This window comes from Oryx dammah, unplaced genomic scaffold (genome assembly GCF_014754425.2).
Source record: "Oryx dammah isolate SB20612 unplaced genomic scaffold, SCBI_Odam_1.1 HiC_scaffold_13, whole genome shotgun sequence".
Classification (NCBI taxonomy): Eukaryota; Metazoa; Chordata; class Mammalia; order Artiodactyla; family Bovidae; genus Oryx; species Oryx dammah.
Window position 1 is genome coordinate 19,464,187 of NW_024070197.1, and position 11,893 is coordinate 19,476,079.

The window sequence follows — 11,893 nt, forward strand, 5'->3', positions numbered from 1 at the left end:
GGGTCCCCGGAAACACCAGGGGACTCTCTCGGATTTGGAGGGGGTGTAGAAGGTGACTGCGCTCATGAGAGAGACGGTGAATCAAGTCCAAGAATCTTTATTTCATGAACAAAACTACTGTGTAAAGAGAGACGAGGCTGAATGGGCCCCTTTCTAAGTGGCCACAATCCAAGGCTGGTGAGAGAGGGTGGGTTGGGCTGGGGTGAGAGTGCGTCACAGGGAGAGGAGACCCCAGGTCCAGCCAGAGGAAGCAGGAGGGGAAATGGCACCAGGGGTCAGAGGGAAGTTGGGCGGTGGGGGTCCAGGAACCCCCTGCCCCGAACCGTTCCAGCCATCACAAGCCCCACTGGGCGGGGAGGGGGCAGGGAGGCGCTGGGCCCGTTAGTGCGTGTCCAAAGCGGCCAGTGTGTGCAAATCAGCAAGAAGGAGGGGTGCGGAGCCGCTGCCCCCACCTCACCGCCCCCCCCAAACAGGCAGCAGAAGCAAGGGTAGGGGGCAGCGGCAGTATTGCTTTAGCCATCATGCATGGCGCGGGTGGGTGATGGGGCAGGAGGAAGAAGGCTGGATTAGGGGTGTGAGCCGAGCCCCCTGCCCCCTCCCACCCTGGAGGCTCTGTTGGCAGGATTCTGAGGCTTGTGGAGGCCCAGGAATGGCCAACCCCCATCGGGGGCAGACCTCGCCCGGATGTTCCCCGTTAGGGCTGGCTCTTCCTTGAGGCGGAGCCAAGGGCCTGAAAGGGGAGAGACAGGGCATGACAAACCTAACAGCTAGCTGGCACCTCCCAGGCTCTCCAGCCCTCTGCCCGCCTGCCCGTCCACCTTACCGGGGCTATTCGGCCACCTGGACACCCGTACAGTTCTCTTTGCTTTCTGAGGTGATGGCCAAGTATTCCGAGCTGTGGGGGCAAAAGCCAGGTGTCCAGCGACCCCATCGTCAGTCTGGCCCATCCCCCCATGGAGACTGATGAGGGTTGAGGTCTTGGTCTAGACTCCTAGGTCGCCAAGGGGTTGGGGTCTGAGTCTGAGGGAGCAGTGAGTGGGGGGCTCAGACTCCTGGGTCCTGGCAGATAAAAAGGGCTAGGGCCTAGAGTCGTGTATCTCTAGGGCAGACGATGCCAGGCCCGAGCTCTGGATCCTGACAGAAGTGGGGGCTAAAAGAGTCTGAGCATGGAGGGGCGGGGACCCAATCGCAGCCTCACCCCATCTCTGGCACCAAACGGTCCCCTCTGGGGAGGACTGGCAGATGGTGCCTGGGTCACTTCCTCACCCACCTCCCCACTCAGCCCATGCTCCCCTCTGGGAAGCACGAGGCGTTCTGAGCTGTTTCTCCCCTCCTCAGGACCCCACTCACGCGTTCTCTTGTGCAGCAGCCTCCGTGGCAGCAGCGATCTTCTTGTAGCAGTAAACCATCTCTGCCACGAGCCAAATGGTCAACACCACGATGAGCACGTACATCATGATCTCAGACACGATGGACGCCATGTCTCTGTTGGCTGCAGGGGCCAGGCAGGGTCAGGGGGCAGCCTGAGTGTGTCCTGAGTTGGCTGTGCAAGCCTGGGCATGTGGCTTGACCTCCCTGGGCCTTGTCTGCAAATGAGGCCACGCTCTCCCCCTAGAGGCAGCATTGTTACTGTGGTTCTTAATAATTGGCCTTGGAAGAGCTTTCGGATCGCCCTGAACCTGTCTCCCTGTGTTACTCGAGGATGCCTCCACGTCATACAGGTGATTGTAAGTGCCCCAGAGCTGAAGCTCTGCAACGAGAAGGCTCAGGTTCAAATCCTGGCTCTGCCACTTGTCAGCTGTGTGACCTTGGGCAAGTGACTCAGCCTCTCTGTGTCTCAATTTCTCCACCTGTAAAAAGTTGATAATCACAGTATCTCCATGGGAGTGTTGTGAGAATTAAATAGGCTTTTAAAATCCTTATAATAGTGCTTCATAGAGAGCACTTGATACATATTTACTATTATTAATATCATCACTGTTATTATTGGGGCAAAACAGCACAGTAGTTAATAGCAGGGCTCTGGAGCCAGACTGTTAGGGTCCAAATCTTATCTCTGTCTCTGCTGTGTGACCACAGGCAAATGACTCCACCTCTCTGAGCCTCTATTCCCCTGCCATAAAATAAGGATGATAATACTCATGCCTTCTCACAGGGTTGCTGGGAAGAGGAAATGAGTTAACATCTGTAACCTGCATGGATGTGCCCACAGTCAGCACTCCCCAAGTGCTGGCTATTTGCTGACGTTTTCCGGAAACCCTCTCTCCTTTCCACAGCCCTGGCTCTTGTCAATGTCAGCTTCCTTTCATGGAGCCTAAATTTAAACTGTAAAAGGAGCACGTTCAGCCGGGGGACCAGAATGCAAACCCATGGTGGTGTCCTCGGCCGGATTTCGCAGGTGCCCACCTCATATCCCCAGCCCCTCCTCCTGGATGGCTGGGACCTCATTTTCCCTGCTGTTTCCACGTGGTCTTCCTCCCCTAGGTGTGTGCTCATTGCTTAGTCATGTCCGACTCTTGGCAACCTTATGAACTGTAGCTCGCCAGGCTCCTCCGTCCATGGGACTTTCCAGGCAAGAACACTGGAACGGCTTGCCATTTCCGCCTCCCCTGGGAGTGGACACTTTCTGCTGCCCCACCCGAGGCAGATGGTACCAAGACTTTCTGGGCCACAGGGAGAGGGGTGCAGGGTCCGATGCTTCTCCCCTGCTTCCCGGCAGGAGGAGCTGGGGACAGGACTCCACACCTCACCCGTTTGTTTGTTCGCTTGTTCTTTCACTCCAGAGATACCCTGAATGTGTCTCCTGCGGTGAAAGCATGCTCTCGCCCAGGCTCTGTCCTGAGTTCTTTATCTGAACATCTCCCTGACTCTAAAACAACCCTAAGGATACAGAGAGTCCAGGCTTCCCATGTCAGCTGACCTCCAGAAGCACAGAGTTGAATACATGTTGGATAAAGCTCAGTGGTAAAGAATCTGCCTCCCAGTGCAGGAAACACAAGGGATGTGGGTTCGATCCCTGGGTTGGGAAGATTCCCTGGAGTAGGAAATGGCAACCCATTCTAATATTCTTGTCTGGGAAATTTCATGGACAGAAGAGCCTGGTGGTTGGGCTACAGTCCATGGGGTCACAAAGAGTCAGACATGACTGAACACACACACAAGCAAGCATGGATAAAACTCAGTCATCAGAATTTTCACCCCTGCTCCTAGAACTCACCAACCAAATGGATTAAGTAAACTGGTATCCTGCTCTCCCAATCAGATTAGGACGGTGGCAGGCATGGCTCTCTAGGCCATCTGCAGGACAAGTTTACTGAGGATGTCCCTGGTGGCTCAGACGGTAAAGAATCTGCCTGCGATGCAGGAGACTTGGGCTCGATCCCTGGGACGGAAGACCCCCTGTGAATGGCTACCCACTCCAGTATTCTTGTCTGGAGAATTTCACAAACAAAGGAGCTTGGCAGGCTGCAGTCCAGGGTGTCGCAGTCAGACACGACTGAGCAACTTTCACTTCACTTCACTTCAGAGAGGAGAAAGTGCCAGGCAAGGATGCACAGCCAGGATAGCACTCAAAGCCAGGAATCAACTCCAAGTGGAACTGGCTGCAGGGTCCGAGCTCTTATCCACTCTTAAAAGCTCCCGCAGCCAAACAGAGACTTGGAAATGGCCGTGGTATGTCCAGGGCAGTCTCCATCAACCCACAGACATCTCAGGAGGCGGGGCTGTTGTCCCCTCCCCCCCACTTCACAGATGAGAAACTGAGACAGGGCAGTCACACCCAGGAGCAGAGGCAGTTTCTCTGAGAGGGCCTTTGGTTTCTTCAAAATCCCTGAATCTTCTGAGAGCTTCACCTGCGTGCCCCCAGGGGCAGATCTGAAGCCCCAGCCTGCACATCTACGGGCCGGATGTCTCTCCAGCCTCAGTCACCACTGCACCTCCCCACCTGCTCCCCTCTTACTGGGTGTGTCCAGACAGAATAAGCCTTCCTGTCCCCACATGCCAGCCCCACCCCTGGTGGGAGACACCCAGATGCTTCCTACCATCTTCTGCACCCCTCCCAGCTCAGTGAAGGCCTCATCTCCAGCACCCACTGCTCCCTCCTTTGGAAAGGACGAAGTTCATTACTGAGGGGTCATGACCAGGAGGCAATACCAACTGATAGGTAATGTTGAAATGGCAGTAAGACAGTGGCTCATGATAAAGAAGAGAGCAATGGCTACTGATGCTAACAATACAATAATACCATGGGGAACGAAACGCCACAGAGTGACACAGAATGTTAAAAATACGACAAAATGAGCAAGGATGCTGAATACATGCCGAATAAAAAGTTTTAAAAAACTATGACATGACTGATAATATTTTAGAACATATAGCATGGTGGCTAAGGATTAGAAAAATGATAATATGGTGGCTACTATGAAAAATACTCTGGGATGATGGATTATAATTTTAAAAAATATTGTTGTTATGTTTGGTGTTTGGTAATGTGAAAACACTATAGCACGCTACTGCTAAGTCGCTTCAGTCGTGTCCGACTCTGTGCGACCCCATAGACAGCAGCCCACCAGGCTCCCTCACCCCTGGGATTCTCCAGGCAAGAACACTGGAGTGGGTTGCCATTTCCTTCTCCAATGCATGAAAGTGAAAAGTGAAAGTGAAGTCGTTCAGTCGTGTCCGACTCTTATCGACCCCATGGACTGCAGCCCATCAGGCTCCTCTGTCCATGGGATTTTCTAGGCAAGAGTACTGGAGTGGGGTGCCATTGCCTTCTATAACATAACATACTATATCACAATGGGTAAGGTTAAAAAAGCAGTATATAACATGGTGCATTAAAAAACACTGGGGTATGGTGGATGGTGCAAAAAATACAGGCTCTGGGAAGATAACAGAAATAGTCCTATATTACATAAATATAAGTCCATGCGTGCTAAGTCACTTCAGTCGTGTCCAACTCTTTGTGCCCTATGGGCTGTAGTCCACCAGGCTCTCTGTCCATGGGATATCCCAGACAAGAATACTGGAGAGCGTTGTTATTCTCTTCTCCAGGGGATCTTCCCAACCCAGGGATGGAACCCGAGTCTCTTCTGTCTCCTGCATTGGCAAGCGGGTTCTTTACTACTAGCGCCACCTGCCAACTAAATATAAGTCCTGCATTACATAAATATAAGCCTCCCACATATACTGGGAAGCAGTATAATGTGGTAGATAATGTTAAAAAAAATAGAGGCTCTTCTGGGACCTGGGCGTGCCTGAGCCCAGGCTCCACCATGCAGGGGAAGACAGCATCATGAGCAAGGGCTGAGCCACAAGATGGAAAGAACTTGGGTGCCCAAAGGGCATCCAGGAAACTTCCTACCCCCTGACCCTTCACCTGAGCACAGATTTGGGAGATGGGACTGACCCAGACTTAATGTTAAGCCACAATATTTGGGGGTGTCTTTTTCACAACTCCTCCACCATCACCCAACTTACCAGGGCAGGGCTCCATCATTGACGTCTGTGGGTGGCCACCCACCCAGCATCGTGACCTACACCAAAGAGTCGCTCAGACATGTCTCCTGAATTGAATTCCGCTAGATCACTTTGCTAATGCACGTAAAAATGCTAATTACCAACAGGAACCCACAGGCTCTGGCTGACAGCAGAGTATAGTGAATCATGCCAAGAATGAAAACAACAATCATACAGGTTTGGCTGGGTTCAAATCCAGGTCACAGCTCTGTGACCTTGGCCTTGTAATCTTACCTCCCTGAGCCTCGGTTTCCCCATCTGCAAAATGGGGATAAGAAGAGCCTCTACACCAAAAAGTGGGTTGTTTTTTCATTGCTAAGTCATGTCCGACTCTTTGCGACCCTGCAGACTGTGGCCTGCCAGGCTCCTCTGTCCATGGGATTTCCCAGGCAAGAATACTACTGGAGTGGGTTACCATTTCCTTCTACAGGGGATCTTCCTGACCCAGGGATCGAACCTGCATCTCCTGCATGGCAGGTAGATTCTTTACTGTCTGAGCCACCAGATGGTGGGTGGGAGGATTCAGTGAGGGGCTCCATTCAGGACGATGAGGCCAGCCCCTGTCTTGGGGAAGGGGGGCAGCAATGCACATGGCCCATGATGGTGGCATGTACTGATGGCCCCTCGGGACTCACCTGCCATCCTCTTTGGAAGCCCAAGGTCTGGGATATCTCCCTGACTCTCTAGGCCAATGGCCCCTGGGGCCCTGGAAAATTCGAATTTACACCCAATCAGAAGATGGTTCAGGGAAGGAGTCCAAAGCAGTTGAAGCCGAAATGATGAAAAATGATTCAAAACACACCTTAGATCTTTGCTGCTCAGCATGGCCCCAGACCTGCAGCCTTGGCCTCATCTGAGACAGAATCCTGGGCCCAACACGGATCTGTTGAGTCAAGATCCAAACAGGACGACCGCATATGGTAGAATTTGAGGAGCCCCGCAACAGGTGACACCACTGATTTCCTGCCTCAGGTGACACAGGGGGGCAGGACTGAAGCTGTTGACAATCAGAAGCACCACGACCATGGCCCCCGTGTGCTGAGGCCCTGCTGTGACAGACACACCAGCCTCGGACACCCAGCATCTCACTCCATCCTCACCACCTCCCCCACGACATCAGAATGGCTCCAACGACACACCGAGAGAGAGACACCGTTATCACCTGTTTCCTACAGGACGATACTCAGGCTCAGAGACAGGGAGGCACAGCGCAGGAGGCAGAGCTCAGCTCTGCACTCAGCACTTCGTGGGACAGGCCCACCATGACCTCTCCGTGGCTGAAGGGAAGTGGGGGCTGGAGCTGGAGTCCAGGCGGGAGGTGTTGCCTCCACCCCCTGCTGCCCAGGCCCTGAGCCAGCCTGTCCATCCGCCCCCACTTCCACCATCTGTCCCTCCATCTGGCTGCCCAGGGGCCTGACTCACCTTTGTCCACCACCTCAAGGTGGATCTTTTTGACGACGCTGGTGTTGTGCTCGTAGTTTTCGAAGAAGAGCAGGCGGTACACGTGGCACTCGTAGTCGCCCGAGTGGTTGTAGGTGACATTGGTGATGAAGATGGACAAGTCCTGCAGGTCCTTGGTGCCCCGGCTGCCGTTCCACACCACGCGGCCCTCAAAGCGCTCATCCTCTTCCAGTTGCAGCACCTCGTTCTCATAGCGCAGGATCTGGGGGCAGTGGGCGCGGGGTCACCGCCAGCCACCCCCGCCCCACTGAGACCTCTATTCTGCCCCTCGCCCTGACACACAGACACAAAAGGACCCAGACTGTGCCCAAGCCCTGACACACACACGCTGCTGCACGTGTCCCTTGGCCATCCTCCAGAGCCCCCATTCAGCCTTTCTGGTCTTCATTTTCTACCATCTTGCCCGGCCCCCAGACACACTCCCCAGGCAGGGCAAGAGACAGCCCAATTCTGGCTGCTGTAGACTTCAATTCTCTGGCAGGCCCTCAAAAAGTTTATGGAACCCCCTCCTATGCAATTCAAAACACAGAGAGCGAAAAGGAGGTCAAAAAGTTCTGTTTCGTTCCACGGTAACAATCTGAGGCATTTTTTGCTGGTATAAAATAATTCTGATGACATATATTTTGTGACAACCGTGTGCCAGGTGCAGGAACTCAATTCTCACACCAGCCTCAGAGCTGGAGAGTACCCGCTCCCCCTTCTTTATAGAGGAGGCAATGAAGGTTCAGAGAGGTTCAACGGCTTGCCCAAGGTCACCAGCCGGTCCTGGTGGAGCTGGCAATGGCACCTGGGTGCAAACAAACTTGCAACCCCAACCGGAACCCTGCTCCCCGTCACTAGCTCCTGCACAGATGCCCACCCTCCTGTGCCGGGAGCCCACCCACCTTGACAAACTCCTCTGTGCCCTTCTGGCGGAAAGTCCACTCGGTGAAGGTCTCGGCGTTGGTCTCACTGCGGCGCTTGCAGGAGATGCATAGGATTTTGAAGGTCATCCCGTACACGGCCTCGGTCTCCGAGTCCACCTCCACGCAGCCCCCCCAGGCTGAGGACACTGCGGGGACAGTGGGCTCAGGTCGACACGGGGCACCCACCACCCTTGGCAATGCCAGGCTCACTGGCTGACAGCTCTGAGGCCCCTTGGAAGCCATCTGGTTCCCCTTGATTACAATCAGGAATAGCCAGAACCAGGCTCGGAGCTTGGCCCTGCCACCAGCTACGTGCCCTTGGTGAGTCCCTCATCCTCTCTGATTGCCCCTGTGAATAGTGAGGGAAACAATTGTCTTTCTTCTGGAGGTGGCTGGGCAGGTTCTTTAAGGCAGGTAAGGCTGCAGGGGACCTGATACATTGTGTGTGCGCTCAGTCGTGTCCGACTCTTTGCAACCCCATGGACTGTAGCCCACCAGGCTCCTCTGTCCATGGGATTCTCCAGGCATGGAGAATACTGGAGTGGGTAGCTATGCCCTTCTTCAGGGGCTCTTCCTGACCTAGGGATTGAACTCGGATCTCCTGCATTGCAGGCGGATTCTTTACTGTCTGAGCCACTAGGGAAGCCCAAGGTACACTGGATGGCCCCAGTCAACAGGGCTGTTACTGTGGTCAGTAACTTAGAGTCTGTGCTACCCAAGTACCCCTTTCTCAGGAGGCCACTTGTCCAAGGTACTGCAGTGTCTAGGTGGTGGGACCAGAATTCCAGTGGCGTTAGAAGTTCAAGGTGGCAGTGTTTGTTCTACCAGCACTGATTGCTCTCTGAGACCAACCAGCCCCAGACAAATGGGTTGGGAGAAGCCAAGGCCTCAGAGAAGGAGGTGGGCACTGGATCCAGGGCAGAAAAACACTTCAGCCCTGCTCCCCAGTCCCCTAAGTTCCCGACATGCACACCCTCCTATCTTCTCCTGCCCCAGTTCCCTCCGCTCCCAGGCTCCTCACTTCCTGAAACCAATCCCACCCCCATCATCTTCTCAAAACTCTCTGAGCTCTTTCCCGCCACGGGGCCTTGGCATCCCCAGCAGAATCCAGTCCCTTTGAGTCCCTCATCCTCATTCTTACCTGCCTCCTCCCTCCTGCTCACTAGCTTGTGCTGTCTTTCCAGCTCCGAGGCTTTTCCTTTGCACCCCCCCATCCTTTCCTCTATTAATCGGGCTTTTCTGCCCTCCTCCTCTGCTGTCTCTTTCCATCTCCCTGAGCGCCTCAGTCTTTGTCGCCCCCACTTTATCTCTCTCAGGGATCTCTCCGAAGGCCCCACTTTGTAGCTCTATCTCAGGCTCAGACACCCTCTCTTGGCCTCTCCATCTCGCCCTGCACCCTTCCCTGTCCTTTTAAAACTCCATCTCTCCCTGTGTCTACCTGTGTCTCTATCTCTTCCTGCCTCGCTCAAGTTTTTCTCTCTCCACCGCTCAGATCCCTAACTCTCTGGCATACTCTGCACCCCTCTCTCTGTCTTCCCCCTCACTTTCCAGCTCCCCAGTCTCCCAGCGGAGCACTCAGGAGTAGTTCTGTGTCTCTCGCCGCTGCTTCCCTTCCGTCTCGATCTCTCCTCGTGTCTCTCTCTCTCTCTCTCTCTCTCTCTCTCGGTCTCTCCGTCTTAATCTCCGGGCGCCGCCTCCCCCCCTCCCACCTCGCGAGGCTGTAGGTGTCACATTGCAGCCTGCGGGGCTCTCCGGGAGCAGCTGACTCCGCGTTTCCTCGCCCCCGGCTGGGCGCCCGCAGCCGCCGAGCCGTGCCAGCCCGGCCCTCGCCCGCTCGCGCCCACCCGCACCTCTGCGCCCTCCCGAGCCCCGCTCCCAGCGCGCACAACTTCTGAAGCGGACTTAGCCGGGCCGGGGGATGGGGTGGGGACGGCCCTCGCCCGCGGCCCAAAGTCCCGAGAGCGAATCCCGCCGCCCGGCCAGTGTGCCGGCTGTGCCCCCGCCGCGCGCGACCCCCGCGCACTCACCCAGTGCGGCGCCGACCACGAAGGCCAGCAGCGTCCCCATGGCTGCGCTGCGCCCCCCTCCCGGGCCGCCGGTATTAATAGCGGGGCGAGAGGCGGCGGGACCCGGCGGCGGTTAGAATGTCCCCGGGAGCGCGCGGGCGCAGCAGCTGCGGCTCTGGGACCGGCGAGGGGGGAGGGGGGGCGCGGCCCCCCCGCTCCGGTTACCGCCGGGGGCCCAGCCCCGGGGCCCGGCGTCCGGGCATCCCCGCCGCGCGGGCGGCGGCCGCTGCTCGGGCTGCTGCGTTGGCGCGCGCAGCCGGACACATCCGCCAGTTGCGCGGATCCCGGCCCCGCTCCGGCTCGGGCGCGCTAGGGCGCGGGCCGCGGTCTCCTGCGCACTGCAGCGGCGGCGGCGGCGGCCACGGCAGGGAGGAGGGAGAGGGAGGGGGCGGGATGAATCACCGCGGGGGGAGGGCGCGGCTGCCCAGCCTTTGCCGCAGCGGCCCGGGAGGCGCCCGCCGCACCGGCCTCTCCCGGTGGTGGCGCAGGGACCGCGGCTTCGGGCGTGGGGCGCGTGGTCTGGGCGTCGGACCCCTCCAGACTCCGGGGACCCCCAGATGCGGAGTCTGGGAAAGGTGACCCTCCAGAGTCACAAGAGGGCTTGGAGGGCGGTTTGAGGGCAGGGCTCCGGACTTTAAATTATGGAGGTCATCCCCCTGGAATCTCCAGGGGAACCTGGCAGGAACGTCCTGGTGACCTTCCCCTCGCACCCCGGGCACTCGGGCCTGGAGGTCACTGTGTTGGAACCCAAGTGGGCTTGGGGGGTGTCAGGCTAGGGCTACCCATAATACTCCAGACCCCTCCCAAGCAGGAGGGACACCCTGGATCCAAACCACAGAGGCTGCTCTGCTCTGGGTACCAGAGGTGACACGTTTCTAGAAGAGGACTCTTCAGTGACCATGCTACCCTCTGTCTCTAACGTCATCTTCTACTCCTCCCCTGCGCCCCCCACTCCCCGCCCCGCTGCCGTCGAGGCCCGTGCTCTTTCCAACACACCAAGCTCACTCCCAGCTCAGAGCCTTGGTCCTTCCTCACCTCTGCTTGGACCACTCTTACCCTAGGTGACCCCAGGGCTGCCTTCCTCTCCTCCTGCAGCTCTTGGTTGTAACATCAGCTTCATCAGGCCCTCTGTCCACTCAGGACAAACTGCCTCCATCGTCCCTTACTTGACCTCCTTTACCAGTTTTTTTTTTTTTTCTCACAGCAGTTGTCACTACCTGACATTATACTCTTCTTTATATGGTTCCTCCATTCACCTCTTGTCCTTCCAGCCCTGGAAAACCAGCTCCCCCAAGGTGAGAACACTGTCCTGGGCACCAATGCGTCTCCAGCACCTTCAGCTGTGCCTGGCAGCTTGAAGTGTTGTTAGTTGCTCAGTCGTGTCCGACTCTATATGACCCCATGGATTGTAGCCCGCCAGGCTCCTCTGTCCATGGGATTTCCCAGGCAAGAATACTGGAGTGGGTTGCCATTTCCTTCTCCAGGGGATCTTCCCAACCCAGGGGTCGAACCCGGGTCTCTTGCACTGCAGGAAGATTCTTTACCATTTGAGCCACCCAGGGAAGCCCTTTGTCACCTTGCAGGTGCTCAATAAATATTTGTCAAGTGAATAAATAAATACCAGTGATAGAGCCCTGCTATATGCTGGGTCCACTTCTACCTCTACAGGCATGTATATAGCAAGTTCTGTTATTAACCTGCATTTTACAAACTGGGAAACTGAGGCTGGGAGAGGGCCATTCCCTTGCCTAGGGTCACGCAGCCAGCCTCAGGTGGGTCTGGAATTCTGCCCGAATGGCAGGTAACTTGTCTGCTAAATGAAAAGGATGAGGACAGGGGCTCTTTCAGGACCACAGTGAGGAACTTTTGGCTGAGGGTTGCTTTTCAGGTCCTGACCTCCAGTTCTAGATAGGGTGAAGTTCCAGAATCTCCCCAGCCCAACTT

General features: G+C 56.1%; 1 protein-coding gene across 2 annotated transcripts; it reads right to left on the reverse strand.

Annotated features, from left to right (window-relative positions):
- Positions 1–81: 81 nt before the first annotated feature.
- On the reverse strand, positions 82–10,277 carry SCN1B (sodium voltage-gated channel beta subunit 1). Of its 2 annotated transcripts, none has more exons than XM_040253064.1 (6): positions 9,911–10,277; positions 7,863–8,029; positions 6,940–7,180; positions 1,351–1,492; positions 824–895; positions 82–730 (listed from the first exon to the last, which is right to left on the reverse strand). In XM_040253064.1, the coding sequence occupies exons 1-5, from the start codon at positions 9,948–9,950 to the stop codon at positions 829–831; spliced, it is 657 nt and encodes a 218-aa protein (XP_040108998.1). In that variant the 5' UTR covers positions 9,951–10,277; the 3' UTR covers positions 82–730; positions 824–828. The 2 variants fall into 2 exon arrangements, with proteins under 2 accessions (XP_040108998.1, XP_040108997.1); XM_040253063.1 differs by lacking the exon at positions 9,911–10,277 and adding an exon at positions 9,025–9,568.
- Between the last annotated feature and the right edge of the window lie 1,616 nt (positions 10,278–11,893).

What these genes read in the sequence shown, in the direction of transcription:
- SCN1B (XM_040253063.1), bottom strand. Translation starts at nt 9,097, where the DNA reads ATGGGGGGGTGCAAAGGAAAAGCCTCGGAGCTGGAAAGACAGCACAAG. An exon ending in GAGCAGGAGGGAGGAGGCAG is followed by an intron (nt 8,030 to 9,024) that starts GTAAGAATGAGG and finishes CTGTCCCCGCAG; the next exon opens with TGTCCTCAGCCTGGGGGGGC. An exon ending in CCTTGAGGTGGTGGACAAAG is followed by an intron (nt 1,493 to 6,939) that starts GTGAGTCAGGCC and finishes TGGCCCCTGCAG; the next exon opens with CCAACAGAGACATGGCGTCC.